A 21,496-nucleotide genomic window follows, 5' to 3' on the forward strand; every position below is an offset into this window, starting at 1 on the left:
AAATTTTTCCTGCTCCATGTGTGTTCAGAAAGTTTTAAAGGGACCTGGAAGTCAAACCACTAAGAACAGCAAACATGGCAGCGTGCAAGAAAATATTTTCTGCATTAATGGAAGGCACTATCACATCATTTCTAATCTGTCACTTAAGATGAAACTGTTTTTTTATTCTTTCCAACACAGAATCAATCATTTGATTTTAAGCTAAGAGGAAAATTATAGGTTATATAAATATGTATATTAAGCTATGCTTGAAAAATAGAAATCGGGACTTCCCTGGTGGCGCAGTAGATAAGACTCTGCACTTCCAGTGCAGGGGGAATGGGATCAATTCCTGGTCAGGGAACTAGATCCCACATGCATGCCGCAACTAAGAGTTTGCATGCCACAACTAAGGAGCCCATGTGCCACAACGAAGGAGCTGGTGAGCCACAACTAAGGAGCCTGCCTGCTGCAACTAAGACCTGGTGCAACCAAATAAATAAATAAATATTGAAAAAAAAAAAGAAAAACAGAAATCCAGTTGAGTCTTTTTGAAAACAGAAGGTATACTATTTTAAAAACAAACATTTTCTATCTATACCTATTTTCCTTTCTTTTAAAAATCGAATTTTATTCTTTGAATAGGTAGGATCAAAATTGAAAGGACACAAAAAGCATATAATGAGAAGTCTCATTTTCAGTCCTGTCTCCAAATACTCTGTTCCCCTTATAGGTAAAAAATTTTAATTAGTTAATTCCTTTGGTTTTTCTTTATGCAAACACAAGAAAATATGATTATACATTCTTATTTCCTTCCTTTCTCACAGAAAAGGTTCTGTACCATATACACTGCTTTGCACCTTGCTCTTTTCATTTAATAGTATGTTCCGAGGATCTTTCTATCAATTGCATCCCTATTCTTTTTTTTTTTAACAGCTGAAAAGTATTCTGTTGCATAAATGAACCACAGTTGATTCGACTAGGCCTTACTGCTGAACTGTTTCAGTTGTTTCTCATCTTTTGATATTACAAGTGACACTGCGATGAATAACCTTGTACATAGGTCTTTTCATCCTTGTGTAGGCCTGACCTACCGGTCCAGCTTCATACAGAGCTACTCTCCCCCATTCTCCTCATACTCTGGCCTCACTGACCTTCAGCTGGCTTTTGCATATTCTATTCCTTCCTCCACACACCTTTGGTAACTCCTCTCCATCCCTTTGGATTCTCAGCTCCAATGTCACTTTCTCTACCACATCAAGCCAAGTCCCCTTTGTATATTCACAAGACCCCTCTATTTTCCCTTCACAGCACTGATCATGGTTTGTATCTCTGTAATTATTTGTTTAATGTCTATTTCTCTTACTTGACCAAAAGCTCTATGACAACAAGGCCATTATATTTCTATTACTTAACCCTGTGACTGACATGTGAAAAACAATTAATGAATATTTGCTGAATAAAGGAATAAAATGTCAAAGGTGCCAATTACATCAATCTGTTCTTAGTATTTTACATGTATTTCTGTTTTACCTTGTAAGTATCTCTTGAAACCTTCAGTTCATTCCACTTCCACGAATACTAATCCAAGCTCCCATTATCTCTTGTCTAAACTCCTACATTCACTCTTAGGTTCTACTAAAATCTATGCACCATTTTTAAAACCTGTCATTTGCCGAGACTTCCCTGGTGGCGCAGTGGTTAAGATTCCACGCTCCCAATGCAGGGGGCCCAGGATCGATCCCTTGTCAGGGAACTAGATCCCACATGCATACCGCAACTAAGAGTTCACATGCTGCAACTAAGGAGCCCATCTGTCGCAACTAAGACCCAGTGCAACCAAATAAATATTAAAACAAAAACAAAAACAGACCCATCATTTGCCAAGAATTCTCTCAGTGGCTTCCCACTGATATTCAAATAAATTTTCCCTAACATGGTCTATAAGGCCTGCATCGTCTGGCCGTTTACCTCCCACACCCTGCCATTTCTGCCAGAAATACTCTTTGCTTCTCACTTTACCTGGTTAATGTTCTACATCACATGGAAGCCTGAGCCTGAGCACTCACTGGTCACAGCCAAAATTTTACATTTATATTTTGGTGTGATTTGATCAGTGTTGTTTCTTTTACTAGGCTATAAATTCTAAGGGTTGAATTTTTTTAACTTTTGCTCACTGGGCATCACCAATATCCAGAACACTTCCTGGTACACAGTATAATACTTGATAAATGTTTGTTAAATGAATGAAAAAAAGAACAATAACAACATGAGATTATATCAAATTACATGATTAAATACACTGAGGAATTAAGTGTGGAAGTAGAGTTGCAGGACTAAGGGACTGTTTCACAGGATCCAAATGTAGGTAATCGTATTTGGCACGGTGTTGAGGTTGTTTACTGTATTTACACATCCCAATCCATAAATGTTTATTTTTTATTTAGAACCGGGTGCTTTTACCTACAGAAATTAATTTCACTTGACTTAAGAGCAAATACCAAGAATACTGTTTATGCCTACAGTTATAGAAATAAAGATGACAGTACATCACTGGCATGAATGACTATTTTAAAAATATCAAGAGTAAAAAGTTAGGGTCCTTTTCTTTTGACAATAGGGAAAAAGAGATTTCAAGAATGTATCTGATTGTACATATTAAGTAATGATTAACATGTTTCTTGAAATTTGGCAACAGATATCCATTTTTAAATTCAGAGGCTTATATTTTTTCTTCTCAAGGAGAAGAATACCTTTGCTCTCCAAGCTTTTCTAAACATTTACAGCATATTGTTATAAAAATGTACTAGGCTTTGGGTATTTCCTATTACAGTATACATTTGTATAAAGTCACTGGGTAACCACAACTACATATATAGCTGTCTCACATTATGTGAGTATGTTTACTTTGTTCTGTGTTTTTTTTTTTAAATTGAAGTATAGTTGATTTACAATGTGTTTTGTGTTCCCACAAAGTCTACAAAGCACCAGAGATGACTATTTTCTCTCTTGACTATGTTTTCTATTTTCTAGCTTCTGTTTTGTTTTGAACCTTCAAAGGTACAATAAAAAGGTAAATAAACTGCCTTAAGTCAGAAAATAGCTCAAGTTACATTATTTAAAGGTCTAGAAGAAAAGAAATATTGATGAAAGGGGAAACATTAGAAGAGCCTAATCAACTGTGTCCTTACTGTTATGCAACTCAGTGTTGTTTAGTAAACAAGGAAGAGAATATCAGAGGGTTGTTTAGGTTAAAGGTAAACACAATATATCAGGAGGGTAGGGGGTAGGGCTGGGGGCTGGATAGAGTATAGATTGTAAACAGTAGAAGAATTCAAGTTTTTCCATTAAGGGGAAATGACAAACATGGATATGTGCACACATCTCTCAGCATTAATGCATGCACATACACACCCCGGTATGCACATAGGTATTTTACACACCTATTCCCTTTGTTTTGCCAGAGAGAAGGAAGGTTAGACTAAGTACATATAAACACCTCAATTTTCTAAGATAATAGTAAAGAATCCATCTCCCAGTCACTCTCAAATTTTTTTTAAAGTTCCAAAAAAAAAAAACCAAAAATATTCTCACAACGTTTGGCCACTAAAATTTATAACGATAGTCACAGTCTGAGTGACTATTTTACTTCTGCACTGTTCTAGCTGTTTGGTTATCTGGTCTTGCATTTTGCAAGAGAAGTGTCGCTATGGCAGGACACTCCAAAAGCCAGGATATGAGAACCAAAAGAACCCTTCCCCTGGCACCCCTCCACCCACAAAAAAAAGCTGCAAAAACAACTTTAGAAAAAAACAGTAGCCTTCAGGACATCATCAAATTACAAAATAGCATACTCATCGATGTTTCAGATAACTTACATTTAAAAACATTTAATATACAATATTTAAGAAACAGAAAGAGTATATTATATTTTGATAAAATTCAAGTGCTAAGTAGATTACCTGACAATTGTGTATAAAGGAAATACTAAGGTACAAATTCAGTTGCAGTTCAACAAGAGAAGAAAACCCCCAATTTGAGGCATTTCAAACTGTCAAGAAAGCAAACAGGAATGACAGGCAATTCCTAGGCCTAAAGGCTTGCTTTTTCCTCCCTTTGTTAGAGCTATAAAAGAAGAGCAAAGGGTAAAAGTTGCTCAACAACAATAATAAAAAACAAAGAAAAATTTTCTCATGGATCTAAGTCTTCACCCAAATTATAGTTGTTTATTGCTTAAAATAACAGAGATGAAAAACATTATCTTTTTATAGTTTTAAAGAATTAAACACAAAAGATAAAAAGATCAGAGTTTCTTTTAGATTTTAGTTTAGACATAGCTGATTAATGATTACTGAGTTGAAACTGAAACTTAGCTTGATGACAACTGCGGAAAACCCCAAAGAATATCTCTAGGCTCTCTAAGAACATAAAATCCTTGAGAATAAAGGCAATTTTTTTTATTTTATAGTAAGGAAGGTTGAAAGAAGAGAAGCTGTGACAATGACAACACTATTCTCAAAGTAATGACTTCTAAACCTTTATCTCTGGAACCCTGACTTTGTTCATCCAAACTGCAAATCCACATCATAAACTTCCTACCAATTGTTTCCATGTGAATATCTTGTTGTCATTTCAAACTAAATACTGGGTTAAATAGAACAGGTTCCCAACCTTCATCCCTAAGCTTCAGGCCAAACCAGCTTCCTATGTTGATTTCCTAATTCCTGTCATGCAGCCTTGAAACCACTGCTCTTTCCTTTCTCTGCTAATGCAGTGAACCTAGTCCAGACCCTCACTACGGTGCCTGAAGAGTGTTTTTAAGTCATAATTTTCTGTTACTCCCAACTTTAAAAATTCTTCAATGCCAATAAGATAAAATTGGATATGAGAGCCACCTGACTGACATGTACAATTTACAGAGATGACCTGGCCGGTCTCTTCTTTCCTCACTTCTCAGTGTGTCTCCTGAGTATGAAGGCTGTTATGAGGATTAAGTGAGAGAATATAAATAAAATGCCTAGTAACTGACAAATAGCTGCCTTCACTGATTCATGTCTAAATCTGGAGATCTACTGCCAAGTTTCAAAAACAGTTACATAGTAAGAGAAGCAGCAGTCACACAGACATTATTTATCTTTGTATAATTTGCTTATTTTTATTTACTCTGGCAAGAACCATATAAACATAGATGGTTTAGGGATACTAATTCTTTCAAAAGTTTCTCTCCTTTTTATAAAAGCAATGTGACTTTTCATTGAAAATGTCTAAAATACAGAAAAATACATAGAAAACAAAAATTACCCATAATCTCACTATCCAGAGAATAGCACACAATAAATACCAATAGATTCCAATAGACCACAATTACCATTTTAAACATTTCCTAAAATAATTTTCTCTATTAGCAGAGGTCCTGATCCCCCAAATTAGACAAATTCCTTTCTTTCCATTCAAATTAGCTTTAGGTAGAGCCCATAAAATGCTAGCATATTTCATTTAGCACCACACTGTACCATGCTGATTCTAGGGGAGTATGTAAAAAATATTTTTATTTAAAATATATGTCTATATCTAAGTATTGACATATTCCTATCCTTCAAAATACTAAACCAAATGACTGAAATGAATGCCATCTCACGTGCTCAGCTAATGAACGCTAAAAGGCTCACTGTGCTCTTGTCTGAATGGTGCTGGGCAAGCTGTCTCATGACTCCACTGAGGTTTCCTTTACTGACACTATAATGGTTTCAGTGTAATGGAAAATCAGTACTTTTCACCCATTGTAGCTAAAAAAAAAAAGTGCGTGATACTGCTGGCCTGAAGGAAATGTATGCAGCTCTTATGGTAGCCAGAAGAGTTTCTAAGGAAATGTTAAGGAAAACAAGAAGATATCAACAGACAGTTAGAACTGAAGAAAATTAATATTAAGACGATACCTGGAAGAAAGCAGAGCTGAAGGTCTATTACGACTTCAGAGGATGTGAAAAGCACAGAAAGGGGACCACCAATGTGCAATGATGAGACTCTATCTCCAGAGGACTGATCTACACCTCCTCTGTACCTAGCTCACTACTGGCTCTTCCATTTTCAGAACTGTAATCCCCCTCCCCGAACTGAATATGCATGTAATGTTAAACATGGGAACCTGTCCTTCACTTAAACCAAAGCTCGGGAGCCTGTTATTACCTGAGTCTACCTCCAAGCAAAGCAGGTCCATCTTAGATCTTACTGTTCTAGTCCTTGGATGTATTCATGTTACATGAAAATAATGTGTAAAACTGGTTTCCTGGCTTATTTATTCTAGGTTATGCTAACTGCAGCCCTCAATGGAACCTTTTTCAGTCATTCCTCATTTATTAATTACTGGGAAGAATGATGTTCCCTTCCTGAAATCTGTACCTACCATTAATAAAAATTTTTCAAAATATTCAGAACAGAATCTATCATTATGTAACTTTTTAAAGCACTTGATACCAACACCAATCTGAAGATCAACATCAAGTATTTTTTGCCAATTGTTACTTGTGAAAGATGACTTTTATGACAGAAAGGTAAATATATTTTATGTACTTCTAAAAACTAAAACGCTGATTATAAATGGAATCCCATTTCCAACAATTCCGAAGTTGACCCTTGAACAACATAGGTTTGAACTGCATGGGTCCACATATATGTGAAGTTTTTTCAACAGTAAATACTATAGAATTGCATGATCTGTGGTTGGTTGAACCTGCAGATGTGGAAGTGCAGACTCCGGGGAACCCTGGATTCGGGGGGACCAACTGTGAGTTACATGTGGATTTTTGACTGTATGGAGGGTTGGCACCCCTAACCCCCAAGCTGTTCAAGGGTCAATTCTATAATGAAAGACAGTTAACAGAAACAAAAAACTTTCTATTTATCTCTCTTTAGGGTGACTTTAAAGTCCACAGAAAGATCTCAGAAGGTAAAGAATAAATTTACCTTATTTTCTTCTAGAAATTTCAACTTGATAGAAACATCGTTGCGCATTTTATCGTATTTTTCCTTATGTGCTTGGAACAAATGCTGTGATTGCTCAATCTTTGGCAGAGTGTTTGCATCACGTGGTCCAAGATTCAGTTCTTCCAAATCAGTACGATATGCATCATATTCAATTCTGGAAAGAAGAGAATAAGTGAAGCACACTACAAAGACAGTGTGAAATAACTTCAGGACGTGAAGTGGAACCACGTAATAGTTCCATATTATACATTAATATATGATAATTCTCATGCATATTTGATACCTTATGCTTTTTTTTATTTTTAAAAAATTTAATTAATTAATTTATTTTTGGCTGCGTTGGGTCTTCCTTGCTATGCGCAGGCTTTCTCTAGTTGCGGCGACTAGGGGCTACTCTTTGTTGCGGTGCGCAGGCTTCTCATTTCAGTGGCTTCTCTTGTGGGGAGCACGGGCTCTAGGTGAGCAGGCTCAGTAGTTGTGGCGCATGGGCTTAGCCGCTCTGTGGCATGTGGGATCTTTCTGGACCAGGGCTCGAACCCGTGTCCCCTGCATCGGCAGGCAGATTCCTAACCAATGCGCCACCAGGGAAGCCCACCTTACACCTTTAAAATCAAGTATTTCTGGGCTTCCCTGGTGGCGTGGTGGTTGGGGGGTCCGCCTGCCGATGCAGGGGACACAGGTTCGTGCCCCGGTCTGGGAGGATCCCACATGCCGCGGGGCGGCTAGGCCCGTGAGCCATGGCCGCTGAGCCTGCGCGTGCGGAGCCTGTGCTCCGCAATGGGAGAGGCCACAGCAGCGAGAGACCCGCGTACCGCAAAAAAAAAAATCAAGTATTTCTTTAGTACAAAGAGCTATTAATATAAGCATGGTGGGAGGGGAGGAGAGGGGCTGCTTCTTAATCTCATTAACTATTTCTTTCCAAGAACAGTATTAACTGACGAGTAAAATTTCCACAGTTTATTTATTTTTAAAATATTTATTTATTTATTTATTTTTGGCTGCATTGGGTCTTAGTTGTGGCACATGGGATCTTTTGTTGTGGCTCACGGGCTCTTTGCTGCGGAGTGTGGGCTTCTCTCTAGTTGTGGCACACAGGCTCCAGAGCACAAAGGCTCAGTAGTTGCGGTGCATGGGCTTAGTTGTCCCGCGGCACATTCGATCTTAGTTTCCCGACGAGGGATCAAACCCGGGTCCCCTGCATTGGAAGGTGGATTCTTAACCACGGGACCACCAGGGAAGTCCCTCCACAATTTAAAAAACCCGTTTAAAAAACAGATGTTTTTTGCCAGGTAAATCCCTGGTGGGGGAACTAAGATGCCACGTGCCATGAGGCTAAAAAAAATAAATAAATAAAAACCAGTTTAAAAAACAGATGTTAAAACGTAATGCTAGCAAGATCAGGGTAGTGATCAGCCCCCCATGTGAATTGGTTAATATTGATAAGGCAAAGCAGGTGAGGATAGTAGACTTTTTTTTTTTTTTTTTAATTTTGGCTGTGTTGGGATAGTAGACTTTAGAATGACATAAACTAACTGGTAAAAGGGAGTTAACTGTGGGCTGGCGCTTCTTAAAGTATAGTCTAGGTCAGCAATGCACAACAGAAATATAATGCAAGCCACATATGTAACTTAAATATTCTAGCAGTCATGTTAAAATAATAAAAGTTAACCTCACCTGTTTAAAAGTATATTTAATTTTACACAATATAACCAAAATATTATCTCTGCAACATATATCAATGCAAAAAAATTGCTAATGAACTATTTTACTTTTGGGGGAGAGGGGGACTGAGTCTCTGAAATCCATTGTTTTTTTTTAAATTAATTAATTTAAAAATTTTAAATTTATTTTATTTTTTGGCTGCATTGGGTCTTCATTGCTGCACGCGGGCTTTCTCTAGTTGCGGCGAGTGGGGGCTGCTCTTTGTTGAGGTGCACGGGCTTCTCATTGCAGTGGCTTCTCTTGTTGTGAGCACAGGCTCTAGGCACGAGGGCTTCAGTAGTTGTGGTGTGCGGGCTCAGTAATTGTGGCTCGCGGGCTCTAGAGCTCAGGCTCAGTAGTTGTGGTGCATGGGCTTAGTTGCTCCGTGGCATGTGGGATCTTCCTGGACCAGGGCTCGAACCTGTGTCCCCTGCACTGGCAGGCGGATTCTTAACCACTGTGCCACCAGGGAAGTCCCCATTGTGTTTTAAGCTTCCATCACATCTCAATTCAGGCTAGCCACATTTCATAATCCATAGACACATGTGCCTAGTGACTACCGTATGGGAACTCTAGATGGATTTCCGTAACATTAGTATTTAGAATGTGACAGTGGCATCTACTACAGAGCACTCATCACCTTGTGCTCCCTGAGATGCCTCTCCTAATACTCTCCCACCACTAACTGAAATAATTACCCCACCACCAACAAACCACAATCCCACAGCACGTTACAATACCTCTGTCAAAGCACCCATGTAGGTATAGCATTACCTTGCTAATTAAACGGTGACTTATCTAGCAGTGTCAACTATTCAGTACTCAGCTAGGAAGAAGCAAAGCGATCTCTAATTTAGTCAAAATCAGCACCACAAACTTATGCCCTAAAACTAAAGCTCTTTATTAAAATATCTGTAGTACAATTCATATCTATTTCAGGAATTAATAAACAACTTACTCTAGAATGTATATACGACTTGAGAAAGAACACATCAGTCCCTCACACCAAGCCTAATTTATTCTCAACTCGTACTAAATTTAGTAACTTTATCTTTCAGCGTCAAAAGCATATCATTTGTTCATTCATTGATACAATGATTCATTCAACAAACATTAAGTATTAACATTTTATGTTCCAGGCACTGTGCTAGAAAGGAAAACTATCTGCTCATCTTCATAGCTTATCTTCAAGAAGCTAACAGCCTAGAGGGAGAGAAGCTCTTAAACACAACAACAAAATGAGATAATGGATACTGCCATGGGGGAAGGAAGATAAGGTATGGTGGAAATCAAGAGGAAGAATTACTTAATCAGGTATCTGAAAAGGCATCTCAGAAGAGAATTAAAACAATTAAATTTCAAAGGATGGTAAGAGTTTATGAGGTGGATTGGGGCCGGGAAATTGGTAGAGTATTTCAGGAAGAGAACAGCATGAACAAAGGCATAGATTTGTAAGATACCATGACACATTTGGGAAGTAATTCAATAATTTAGAACCTGAAGTTGAAATAAGATAACAAAAGGAATTAGTATCAGACAGGAAGGCAGGATTGAGATTAAGCAGGGCCATATTAAAGGGATCAGATTGACTCCAGTAGGACAAGTGACGGAAAGCCATGGAAGAACTTTGATCTAGAAAGTGACACATTCTATTCGCTCAGGATAGAAAGGTGACTCTAGTGGTAATATAAGGCATGGAGGATGGACCAGAGTAGAAGATTAAGAAATCAGAAGCAAGGAAACCAATTAGAAGACTGGGCAAAAGAGAAATGAGTCACTAAATCAGGAAGGATAACGGCAGTAAAGCTAAGGAGGAGGGGACAGTTACTAAAAATTTGGGAGGCAAGACTGACATGGGAATAGCAAGTTAAATTCCATGGGTTCTATGGCCAAATTGCATGACCAGTCTGCCCTTCACTGGCTCTAATGTCTTGAGCTAGTTTTTTTTTCTCTCTTTCTGCTTCAGTTTTTCATCTACAAATGGGAATAATAATCTCCACAAAAAAATATATGTACAAAGTACTTGGGACATCTGCTAATAACTAATATGTTTAGAGTGCTTATTATTTCAGCCAAATTAGAAGAGGGATGGCCTGAAGCAAACATACTAAAAACAGTAAAAAATGAGAGAGAAGTAGACAAAAATAAACAGTAATGTGTGGTGATTTAATGTGAAGACAAATATTCCTCATAGCCTCGGGTATACTTTTAAATAACAGCAATTAATTTAAACACAAAGTTATAATACTGACCTTATATCCTTTCATTTATATCCAGTTTGTAGATGGTGTCAAACTAAAACTTCCCCTAAGAGCTTATCTAACAGTGTTCATTAACACTAGGAAGAGAAGTATACTAAGTTTTCAAAATGCAACTCTTCACTTCAAGGTTGCCAGTCTGCCCTGAGTCCATACCAATAAAGTTAGTGATAGCTGGTTACTTTATGGCTTCTATAAAACTTCTAGAGAACAGGTGTCCACATCTGAAAAGTTTTGACCACAATAGGCTCCCTTGTTGGTGCTGCTATGGAGAAGTGTTGAATGGGCTGTTTTAAGATTTTCTATACACGAAGCACCAGACAGCTAGGAAATACTTGTACAATACATAATAGGGAGCATTAAAAGGCCACCCGGACATTTGCCTAAACTGCCACTTTTTGTGCTGATCAAATAGCTGACCCTTGCCCTAAAACTCAATAAATTCTGGTTTTGACAGAGAAGAAAATTCAGCTACTGAGAAACTTTTAATCTGGGATTCTTTTTCAGTGTTATCCCACAGTAGACAATGATTTAGTGTTACAACTAGTCAATGCCTCAGCTACTCCATAAATGTACAGAAAAGTTAACCACCAAGCTAAGCTTAATGAATAAAATCATATATTGCAATTTCAATAAAAGAGAATAAATTATGGGATGAGGTCATTACTGTTGTTGGTTTTTAAAGTACACACAGAGGTATTCTAAAGGTTTCCTGATAACCAGCTACCAAGTACATATAACCTGGTTTATAATATTGCTCAAAAGTTTTAAACAAACCTATACACTGGATAAATTGAGATTTTATATCACATTGTACATTAAGTCAGATTCCTCATCATAAGACATGAAAATTATTTTTTATAATTAGATGTGAAAATTTGAGATTAGTCCAGTTCAGGCTTGAGGCCTAATGATCAAAAATAGATGGTAAGGAGTCCATGGGTTTTCATTTTGGCTTTGAAATTGATTCCTGGGAACAAACCATTTAACCTCTAGAGGCTTATTTTTCTCCTTTGCAAATTAAATATAAAATGTTTTCTGTACAAACAGTGACATCTAATATATTTGTCTTTCTTTAATATGGGTTAATATTTTTAAAAGCATGTTAGAAATTAAGGCTGAAGAGAAACATATGACATACTTCAAATGAAATATATTTTATATTTTAAAATACTTAAAACTAAAAATAGTAGCTAAAATATATTTCAGGACAGGTGGACAATTACAAAGTCTATAGAAACTAGATTCATGTAGTTCTTAACTGGGAAGTGATAGGGGATACTTTTGGAACAAAAGAATTTTCATCTTCAAAAGCACATATTTAAAATCTTTTTAGACTAGAAAATAAGAATGCTTAAAATGATTAAAGAGGTAAAAGGGAAAACAAATTAGGATACTAAGAGTAAGGAATAGATAGATTTGGAAAAGAACCAGAGTTTACAGAAGTGAAAAATTTACATAATAAATGTATATACTTTGAAATAATGTATATACTTCGAAAAATACTGGCAATGCCCATGAAAGGATTTAAACAGAGACTGGAAAACCAATTACTGGGAGCTGAAGCAAGTCCCACTGGAAGATACCTTATTGAGACATTCCTGCAACGTTATCGAGGGAAATCATATTGATAGATTTCTTCTGTTTCTTTGTTCCCACCTTCTGATTTTAATACAATGTTAGTAAATACTTCAAACAATAAAGAAAAATAAAAAAACAAGCCCAAATCCTAAATAAGGCACACAGATCCATCTGTGTCTTTCTCCCACCTGACAACCACAGCTATTTGTCTTGACCTTCCTATCCAAGTCATTAAGAATCTGATTGAGATCTGGTAAGAATCTGATTTAGTATGTTAATACTAAACTGAAAATTACAAACACAGCATAGGATAGAAGCATCTTTTCTTGTGCAAAGATCAAAAGTTAACCTTCCATAAAAGAAAAAAAAATCCCATTTAAAATCACATCAAACAAAACAAACAAAACAAAATAAAACAAACCTAGCAATAAACCTAACCAAGGAGGTGAAAGACCTATATGCTAAGAACTATAAAACACTGATAAAGGATATTGAAGGTGACTCACAGAAATGGAAAGAGATCTCACACTCTTGGATTGGAAAAAATTAATATTATTAAAATTGCCATACTACCTAAAGCAATCTACAGATTTAATGAGATCGCTATTCAAATTACCCATGACTTTTTTCACAGAAGTAGAACAAATAATCCTAAAATTTGTAGGGAACCACAAAAGACCCAGAACTGCCAAAGCAATCTGGAGGAAAAGGAACAAAACAGGAGGCATAACCCTCCCAGACCTCAGATACTACTACAAAGCTACAGTAATCAAAACAGCGTGGTATTGGCACAAAAATGGACATATGGATCAATGGAACAGAGAGCCCAGAAATAAACGCATACACCTATGGTCAATTAATCTTTGACAAAAGAAGCAAGAATATACAATGGAGAAAAGACAGTCTCTTCCGCAAGTGGTGTTGGGAAAGCTGGACAGCCGCATGTAAATCAATGAAGTTACAACACACCCTCACACCATACACAAAAACAAACTCAAAATGGCTTAAAGACTTAAGTATAAAACATGACACCTTATAACTCCTAGAAGAGAACATAGGTAAAACATTCTCTGACATCAAATGTAGCAATATTTTCTTAGATCAGTCTCCCAAGGCAATAGAAACAAAAGCAAAAATAAACAAATGGGACCTAATCAAACATAAGCTTTTGCACATCAAAGGAAACCATAAACAAAACGAAAAGACAACGTATGGACTGGGAGAAAATATTTGCTAACGATGTGACCAACAAGGATTTAATTTCCAAACTATACAAACAGCTCACACAACTCAATATCAAAAAAATAACCCAATCAAAAAATGGCAAGAGGGCTTCCCCGGTGGCGCAGTGGTTGAGAGTCCGCCTGCCGATGCAGGGGACGCGGGTTCGTGCCCCGGTCCGGGAGGATCCCACGTGCCGCAGAGCGGCTAGGCCCGTGAGCCATGGCCGCTGAGCCTGTGCATCCGGAGCCTGTGCTCCGCAACGGGAGAGGCCACGACAGTGAGAGGCCCGTGTACCGCAAAAAAAAAAAAAAAAAAAAAAAAAAAAAAAAAATGGCAAGAAAACCTAAATAGACATTTCTCCAGAGAAGACATACAGACGGCCACTAGGCACATGAAAGGTTGCTCAACATCTCTAATTATTAGAGAAATGCAAATCAAAACTACAATGAGGTATCACCTCATACCAGTCAGAGTGACCATCATCAAAAAAAAGTCTACAAATAATAAATAAATGCTAGAGGGGGTCTGGAGAAAAGGGAACCATCCTACACTGTTGGTGGGACTGTAAATTGGTGCAGCCACTATGGAAAACAGTATGGAGGTACCTTAAAACACTAAAAATAGAGTTACCATATGATCCAGCAATCCCACTCCTGGGCTCTTATCTGGAAAAGATGAAAACTCTAATTCAGAAAGATACATGCACCCCAATGTTCACAACAACACTACTTACAATAGCCAAGACATGGAAGCAACCTAAGTGTTCACTGAGAGATGAGTGGATAAAGATGTGGTACATATATACAATGGAATACTACTCAGCCATAAAAAAGAATGAAATATTGCCATTTGTAGGAACATGGATGGATCTAGAGATTACCATGCTAAGTGAACTAAGTCAGACAGAGAAAGACAAATACTACATGATATCACTTATTTGTGGAATCTAAAAAATAATACAAATGAACTTATTTACAACTCAGAAACAGACTCATACACATAGAAAACAAACTTTTGCTTACCAAAGGGGAAAGGGGGGAGGGATAACAGATACATACCACTATATATAAAATACATAAACAACAAGGATTTACTGTATAGCACAGGGAACTATATTCAGTATCTTGTAATAACCTATAAAGGAAAAGAATCTGAACAAGAATATATACATACCTGAATCATTTTGCTATACACCTGAAACTAACACAATACTGTAAATCAACTATAGTTCAATAGGAAAAAAAAAGAGTTTCAGGAGAGTAAGGAGGGTGTGTGTAAAAAGGTATGCTACAGACAGAACATGGTAGTAACATTTTATAGCTTGAATTGGAATTGTATAAGTGTTTATAAGGTACAAAACTGTTTTCAGTAACTACCACCAATAAATTTTAAGAAAAAAAAAGTTAACTTTCCAAGTGGTTTGGGCTTTTAGCTATATAAAGCATAAGGACATATATACTTAAGAATAAGCACTCAATAGCAAAAAGACTAGATGAGTTTAGAGTTTTCATAGGCATTTCTCACATCATTAAACTACATCAAGAGGCCAAAAGTAAAGTTATATATCCAAAAGGTAAAGTTTGCACTATCTTCAACTATGCTATAAAAAGTATAAGAGAAAATAAAGAAATCAAGTGTTCAGAGGAAAAAAACTCAAAGGGGACAGGAATGAGTGGGGGAAAAAAATTGGGCCTGGAATCAAAGTTGAAAAATGCTATCGTAGATCTGCTACTTTTTAGACATTTCTAAGTACCTATTCATATGCATTTTGTTTACCTAACAGGATGGTTATGAGATAAATTGTGTGTGTGTGTGTGTGTGTGTGTGTGTGTATAAAAAGATGTATGAGGGCTCCCCTGGTGGCGCAGTGGTTGAGAGTCCGCCTGCTGATGCAGGGGACACGGGTTTGTGCCCCAGTCCAGGAAGAGCCCACATGCCACGGAGCGGCTGGGCCCGTGAGCCATGGCTGCTGAGCCTGCGCGTCCAGAGCCTGTGCTCTGCAACAGGAGAGGCCACAACAGTGAGAGGCCCGCGTACCGCAAAAAAAAAAAAAAAAAAAAGATGTATGAAAACACTGCATTATAAACAACTATGAAAATATAAGGTAAATACTTTAATTTATGTAAAAGGTAAAATTTGGAAGATTGTGAAGCCTGGTTATAATCTGAATAACCAACATAAACAAAATCATGGAGGCAGAAATGAGCTAGTATATTCAAGAGAAACTGAAACTATGAGTCTGGCTGTTGCGGAAGCAGTGTAACTGCTTATAGGGAAGTAGTGGTAGTATGATTGAAGAGACAGGCTTAGGCCAGATTAGAAAGGGCATCTGGTATCTACCTGGCAGAACACAAGGCCCTGTCCTCTTCCAAGGAAGCTGTAGCCGGGAGCTCCTCCACCTCCCTATTCCCTAGCAGGCAGGGTTTGGGCACATGGCCAACGCTCAACCGGATACTCTCAACGCAATGAAGCAAAGTACTCAGGAGCTTTTACAAATTTTTATTTATGGGAGCTGTAGCAGCATCAAGTACCCTAATTAGATTCTTCTGAGGCATTAACTTGGCTTTGGTTCTTGCTTGTTTCTAGAATCTGTTCTCCTGCGTTTCTGTTAGCTCTGTGGGCTACCCTATAACCTAATAAATTCTTTTTCTGCCCATATTGGCCAGAGTCAGTTTCTCTTATTTGCAACCCAAAACCTTAACCAAATTATGCACCACCTGGTAAAACAGACAATATAATGAAAATCTATACCTACCTGGCACTTTCATACTGTTTCACAGTCATTAATGTATCCTCAATTGTTTTATTCACCAAAGTGTTCACACTGGCAATGAAAAAATTAATGGCTCCTAGAAGAGTTTCTCCATTTTTAGCCAGCAGTTTCTGTGTATCTGCATTATAGCCAAATTCTTCCTAAAACAAAAAAGTCATCTTAATTTATCCAGTTACAAATTAGTAAATGTGACTAAAGAAAATCTCAAACACATCACTATTGGGAAAATATCTGATTTAGAAATCTAGCTTTAGAAGTTTTCTCTTTCAATGTTTAAATAAATAAATAGGAATCTAAATCACAACTAGCTACAGAATTACAGAAAAAGTCGAATAAACCAAATTGTTCAGCTCTGAGGCATAGCTAAAATCAAATAATTTTAAAAAGTGAAACTACTTTGTACTAGAAAAATTACTTTCATTTCTACATTTTGTTTCTATTATACTGTAAGCACAGCTGTTAAGAAGAAAACTATAGCAGATTATTAATCAGAGAAACTTTAACTTTCACAACCAAATTAGGTAACAATTGGCTAAAACTTTCAGACATAAAATAGATTGTAATTTTTGTGTTTTGACTGAATCTCCTTAAAGTATAAATATTAACAATACACATTTCTTTGTAAACTTAGCAACCAGTTGACTCCCAAGCTCAGATCTATCTGGACAAACAGCTGAGGAAGGATCACTCAACACCAGTTTTAGTTCATTTTCTCTGAATAAACTGAGTCTTAGCTTAGCAAACATTACACATGACTCCTTAACATATGAATGGCAAGGACTAACTCTAAATTTTGAGCAGAGAAAGCTTTCAGTCTAAGTTTGATTAGTTAACAGATTATCAGGAACACATCTGACCAAATAAAAACTTTGATCATATCTTATTATAAGATATATCATTCAATTTGAGAATTGTGAGTTTGTTAAAAACATTTTTAAATTTCAGCTGAAAAAAATGTAATATTAAATTAAGTAGAATTTTAGAAGATGCAAATTTAACATTAGTGCTATAGGTACAATTAAATTTCCAGGTGATAGAATATTCAATAATTAATAAATACAGAAAGTAAAATTATCTTTATTATGCTGAAAGCATTTTCCATCTAAGGGAGGTCCATGTAACTCTTTACTTGGAACTCAGTCTTCAAAATTGTAGAGCCCTTGATTTGCAAATATTGGCAGATAAGGATTACATAAGAGGACTATCAATCAATATATGTAAAAACTAAAAAGGCAGAAAAGCTGAAGAGTTTTGGCACCATTTGTACAAGATAAGTTACAATATTGAAGACTAAATAAATGTTACTGGAAATAGAATATAGGAGAAAACATTAAAAAAAAACTTAGAAAGAGTTCACACAATTGTTCTTATTTTCTTTGGTGTTCATTAAGAGGTAAAAGGCAAAATTAAAAAATCACCAAATAAGAGGAAGAAAAATATGAAATTGAGCTGGATATAAATATCATAGTTTTTCTATTCACTGTACAACAAAGTATATGTCATTGTATCATATCCCTGTAACACTGTTCATTGCTAAAAGTTCTTAACATCCACAATTCCACATTAACTTTGAAAATGCCAGAAGTCCTAATTTAGCCACAGGGAGATCTATATAACCTAGAAAGCTGTGCTTTTACTAACAACAAATAAACAAAAAAACAGAGTATTGTAAGATGAAATCACTGCAGATTGATATGTTATACAGCAGAATTTGGAATCCTATATTTACAGATGAGAAAAACAGCCCTAAATTCAAAGCAGACAGGAGGAGTAAATGGACGCTGTTCTGTTTCATGAGTGTAAATCTCGCCCATAATTCTGTGATGAAAATGTGTATAAAACTTCAGATTTTATTGCATAATTTGTAAACTTAATTGGCTAAAATAAAAAAGCTTTTTTATAGTAAGGTACAAGAGATATAGTAGTAAATGTTACAAAACAATAAGGACACTAGAAATAAATAAATATACATATGTATATGCATTATAAATACATAATTAAATATGCTTTTTTGGCAATGAAAATAAAACATGCCTCAAACTTCATTTAGTTGATAAGTTATTTTAGTATTCTCAGTTGGACAGGGGTATTTTACACATTATTTTAATAGTCAAAGGGTATACATATCAAGAGCAGGGCTGTAGTTCTAATCTGTCAGTGAAGAAGAAAGGCCAACACAATTCCTTGATCTAAAAATTTACTTGCTTTATATATAGAGAATGAAGTTTCAAAACACTTGAACTTTTTTTCTCTTCAACAGCTCCTACATTATTTACAATATTTATCAGATGTAAATGTACCAAATATAAATGACCACCATTTCCCATTCAACTTATACATTAGGACTAAATAACAGAAGCATATGATTGGACCTAAAACACCAAGTTTTAGTAATAGTTATTATTACCTAATTAATCACAAATGAGTTATTTTAAACAATAATACAAAAAAACTAGAATCACAAGAACTCATTGACAATTGATAGTAATTTGGACTGTGGAAGCTTTCCTAATCTCAATGTAGATGTTACCCTCTAAATTGAGACAATGCAATTTAATAAGGTGCCATGGTACAACAGAACTAGGAGGAAGGCATGTGATGAAACGGTAAAAGTCTAGTTTGGAAATTCAAACAGTTTGGAAATTCAAACAGTTTGGGAATTCATATCTTGATTCTGCCACTCAATGGATTTGTGTCTCTCATGAATAACTCAAATTCTTCGGGCCTCCATTTCCTTACTAATAAAATGAAGATAATTCCCTTACAAGCTTGACAGGAAGTCTAACAAGGCAACCTGTATAAAGTTTCTGACAGATGACAGGCATTCATTAAAAGATCATTTCTTGGGCTTCCCTGGTGGCGCAGTGGTTGAGAGTCCGCCTGCCGATGCAGGGGCTGCGGGTTCGTGCCCCGGTCCGGGAAGATCCCACATGCCGCGGAGCGGCTGGGCCCGTGAGCCATGGCCGCTGAGCTTGTGTGTCCGGAGCCTGTGCTCCACAACGGGAGAGGCCACAACAGTGAGAGGCCCGCGTACAGCAAAAAAAAAAAAAAAAAAAAGATCATTTCCTATCTCCTTCAGGAGATTTGACTTTTTTTACTGCTGGATATTCGTTGTTTCTCTAGAAAATGAAGAAACTGGACTAATCTATAAATTCTTCCTCAACCCCCAAATGTCACAATCTCAACAACAGCTATCATAACCATCATAATTTATCTAGTGCCGCTATGTGCCAGCCCCTGCACTATGTATTTTCCAGAAATCTCAGTTAATATGGCATAAGGTGGAAGGAAGTGGACCTCAGCTCTTCACTACTGTACTCTATAAACTCTTCCTCAAAAAGAACCAACAGGCAAAGAAGGGAGTTACTGTGTTGGCGGGTGTGACTGATCCTGATTACCAAGGAGAATTTGGACTGTCCCTCCACAATGGAGGTAAGGAAGAGTAAGCCTGGAACCCAGGCGATCCCTTACTACTACCATGTCCTGTGATTAATTTCAATGGAAAACTACAACAGCCCATTTCAGGAAGGACTGCTAATGGTCTGGACCTTTCAGGAATGATGGTTTGGGTCACCTCACCAGGCAAAGAACCACCACAGATTGAAGTGCTACCTGAGAACAAATGCAGTATGGAATGGGTAATGGAAGAAGCTACAACCATGTGACCATTTGTAGAAATGAGGACTATAATTCTTATTTCTTCCTTACTTTGTTATGAATGTTTGTGTGTGTGTGTGTGTGTGTGTGTGTGTGTGTGTGTAAAGCAAGTACCTTTGTTTTCTTCCCTATCTTATCTTTCCTCCCTTATCACATAAGATATATTAACTTTATATCATGACATATAGCTATTGTTAACTTAACACCATAGTATTTAAGTTTCAGGAGATCAAGGAAAAAAGTGATCCTCACCCAAGGAAGGACTTTGCATCATCTTCTAGGGAAAGAGTTGCTGTGTCTTTGATAGTACACAGGATAGTTATATCACATTAGGTGGAAGTAAGACTTTATTGTCTCGATTTGGAGATTAAGTGTGGTTTAAAGAGATGCATATAAGTGCTGCTAAGTTGACAAAGGGTGGATTGTGATGGTTAATTTTATGTGCCCACTTGATAAGACTATGGTGTCCAGCTGTTTGGTCAAACATCAGTCTACATGTTGCTACAAAGGTGCAGATTTTGTGATGTGATCAACATTTACGATGATAAACACTGAAGATGTGGTTTAAAGTTGGCTTTTAGGAGATTATCCTCCATAACATGATGGGCCTCATCCAATCAGCTGAAGGTCTTAAGAGCAAAAGTTTGAGGTTTCTTGGAGAAGAAGGAATTCCGTCTTAACACTGTAACACAGAAACCTTGTCCAAGTTTCCAGCCTTCTGGCCTACCCTATGGATTACAGACTTGCCAATCCCTATAATAGTGTCAGCCAATTCCTTAAAATAAATCTTTTGGGGGGGTGTGTGTGTGTGTGTGTATCTCCTACTGATGCTCTTTCTCTGGAAAACCTTGAATGATACAAAAATATCCTCCTTGTAAATGTTGATTCCAGATTTCAAATGCATCTCCAGTAGGTTCTAGTTTACCATTAATTTTACATTTATAAATATCAATTAGAATGTTCAATTCAATGAATTTTAAAAAATTTCTATATTATATATTTCCTTCAAATCACTTTTGTATACACATTTACTTTCAGCATTTGTTCACTAACAAATATATCAAGTATATTTTGGTGCATAAACATCATAAAAGAAGTAATATCATGTCTTCTTAGCAAAACAGGATGGTCCAGATTCTTTAAAAAAATGTGGCTTGTTGGAGTTGCTCCTGTTGAACAACTAACTAAATGAAAATACCTGAGATAGTTTGTGCATCAACTTGGTTGGGTCACAGTGTCCAAATATTTGGTCAAACATTATTCTGATGTTTCTGTGAGGGTGTTTCCGAATGAGACTTATATTTTAATTGGTGTACTGTCAGTAAAGCAGACTGCCCTC

At 36.7% G+C, this 21,496-nt stretch overlaps 1 protein-coding gene across 5 annotated transcripts in view; it reads right to left on the minus strand.

The window, feature by feature from the left end:
• ARFIP1 (ARF interacting protein 1) overlaps positions 1-21,496 on the minus strand; it is a 135,289-nt gene that overhangs the window by 21,778 nt on the left and 92,015 nt on the right. For all 5 annotated transcript variants that reach the window (XM_079920983.1, XM_079920984.1, XM_079920985.1 and 2 more), the window contains 2 exons: positions 16,483-16,640; positions 6,943-7,117 (listed from right to left, as the gene is read on the minus strand). In XM_079920983.1, the coding sequence (XP_079777109.1) occupies positions 6,943-7,117; positions 16,483-16,640 (333 nt within the window). The remainder of the gene's footprint in view (positions 1-6,942; positions 7,118-16,482; positions 16,641-21,496) is intronic.

This window comes from Stenella coeruleoalba (assembly GCF_951394435.1).
Source record: "Stenella coeruleoalba genome assembly, chromosome: 4".
NCBI classification, from domain to species: Eukaryota; Metazoa; Chordata; class Mammalia; order Artiodactyla; family Delphinidae; genus Stenella; species Stenella coeruleoalba.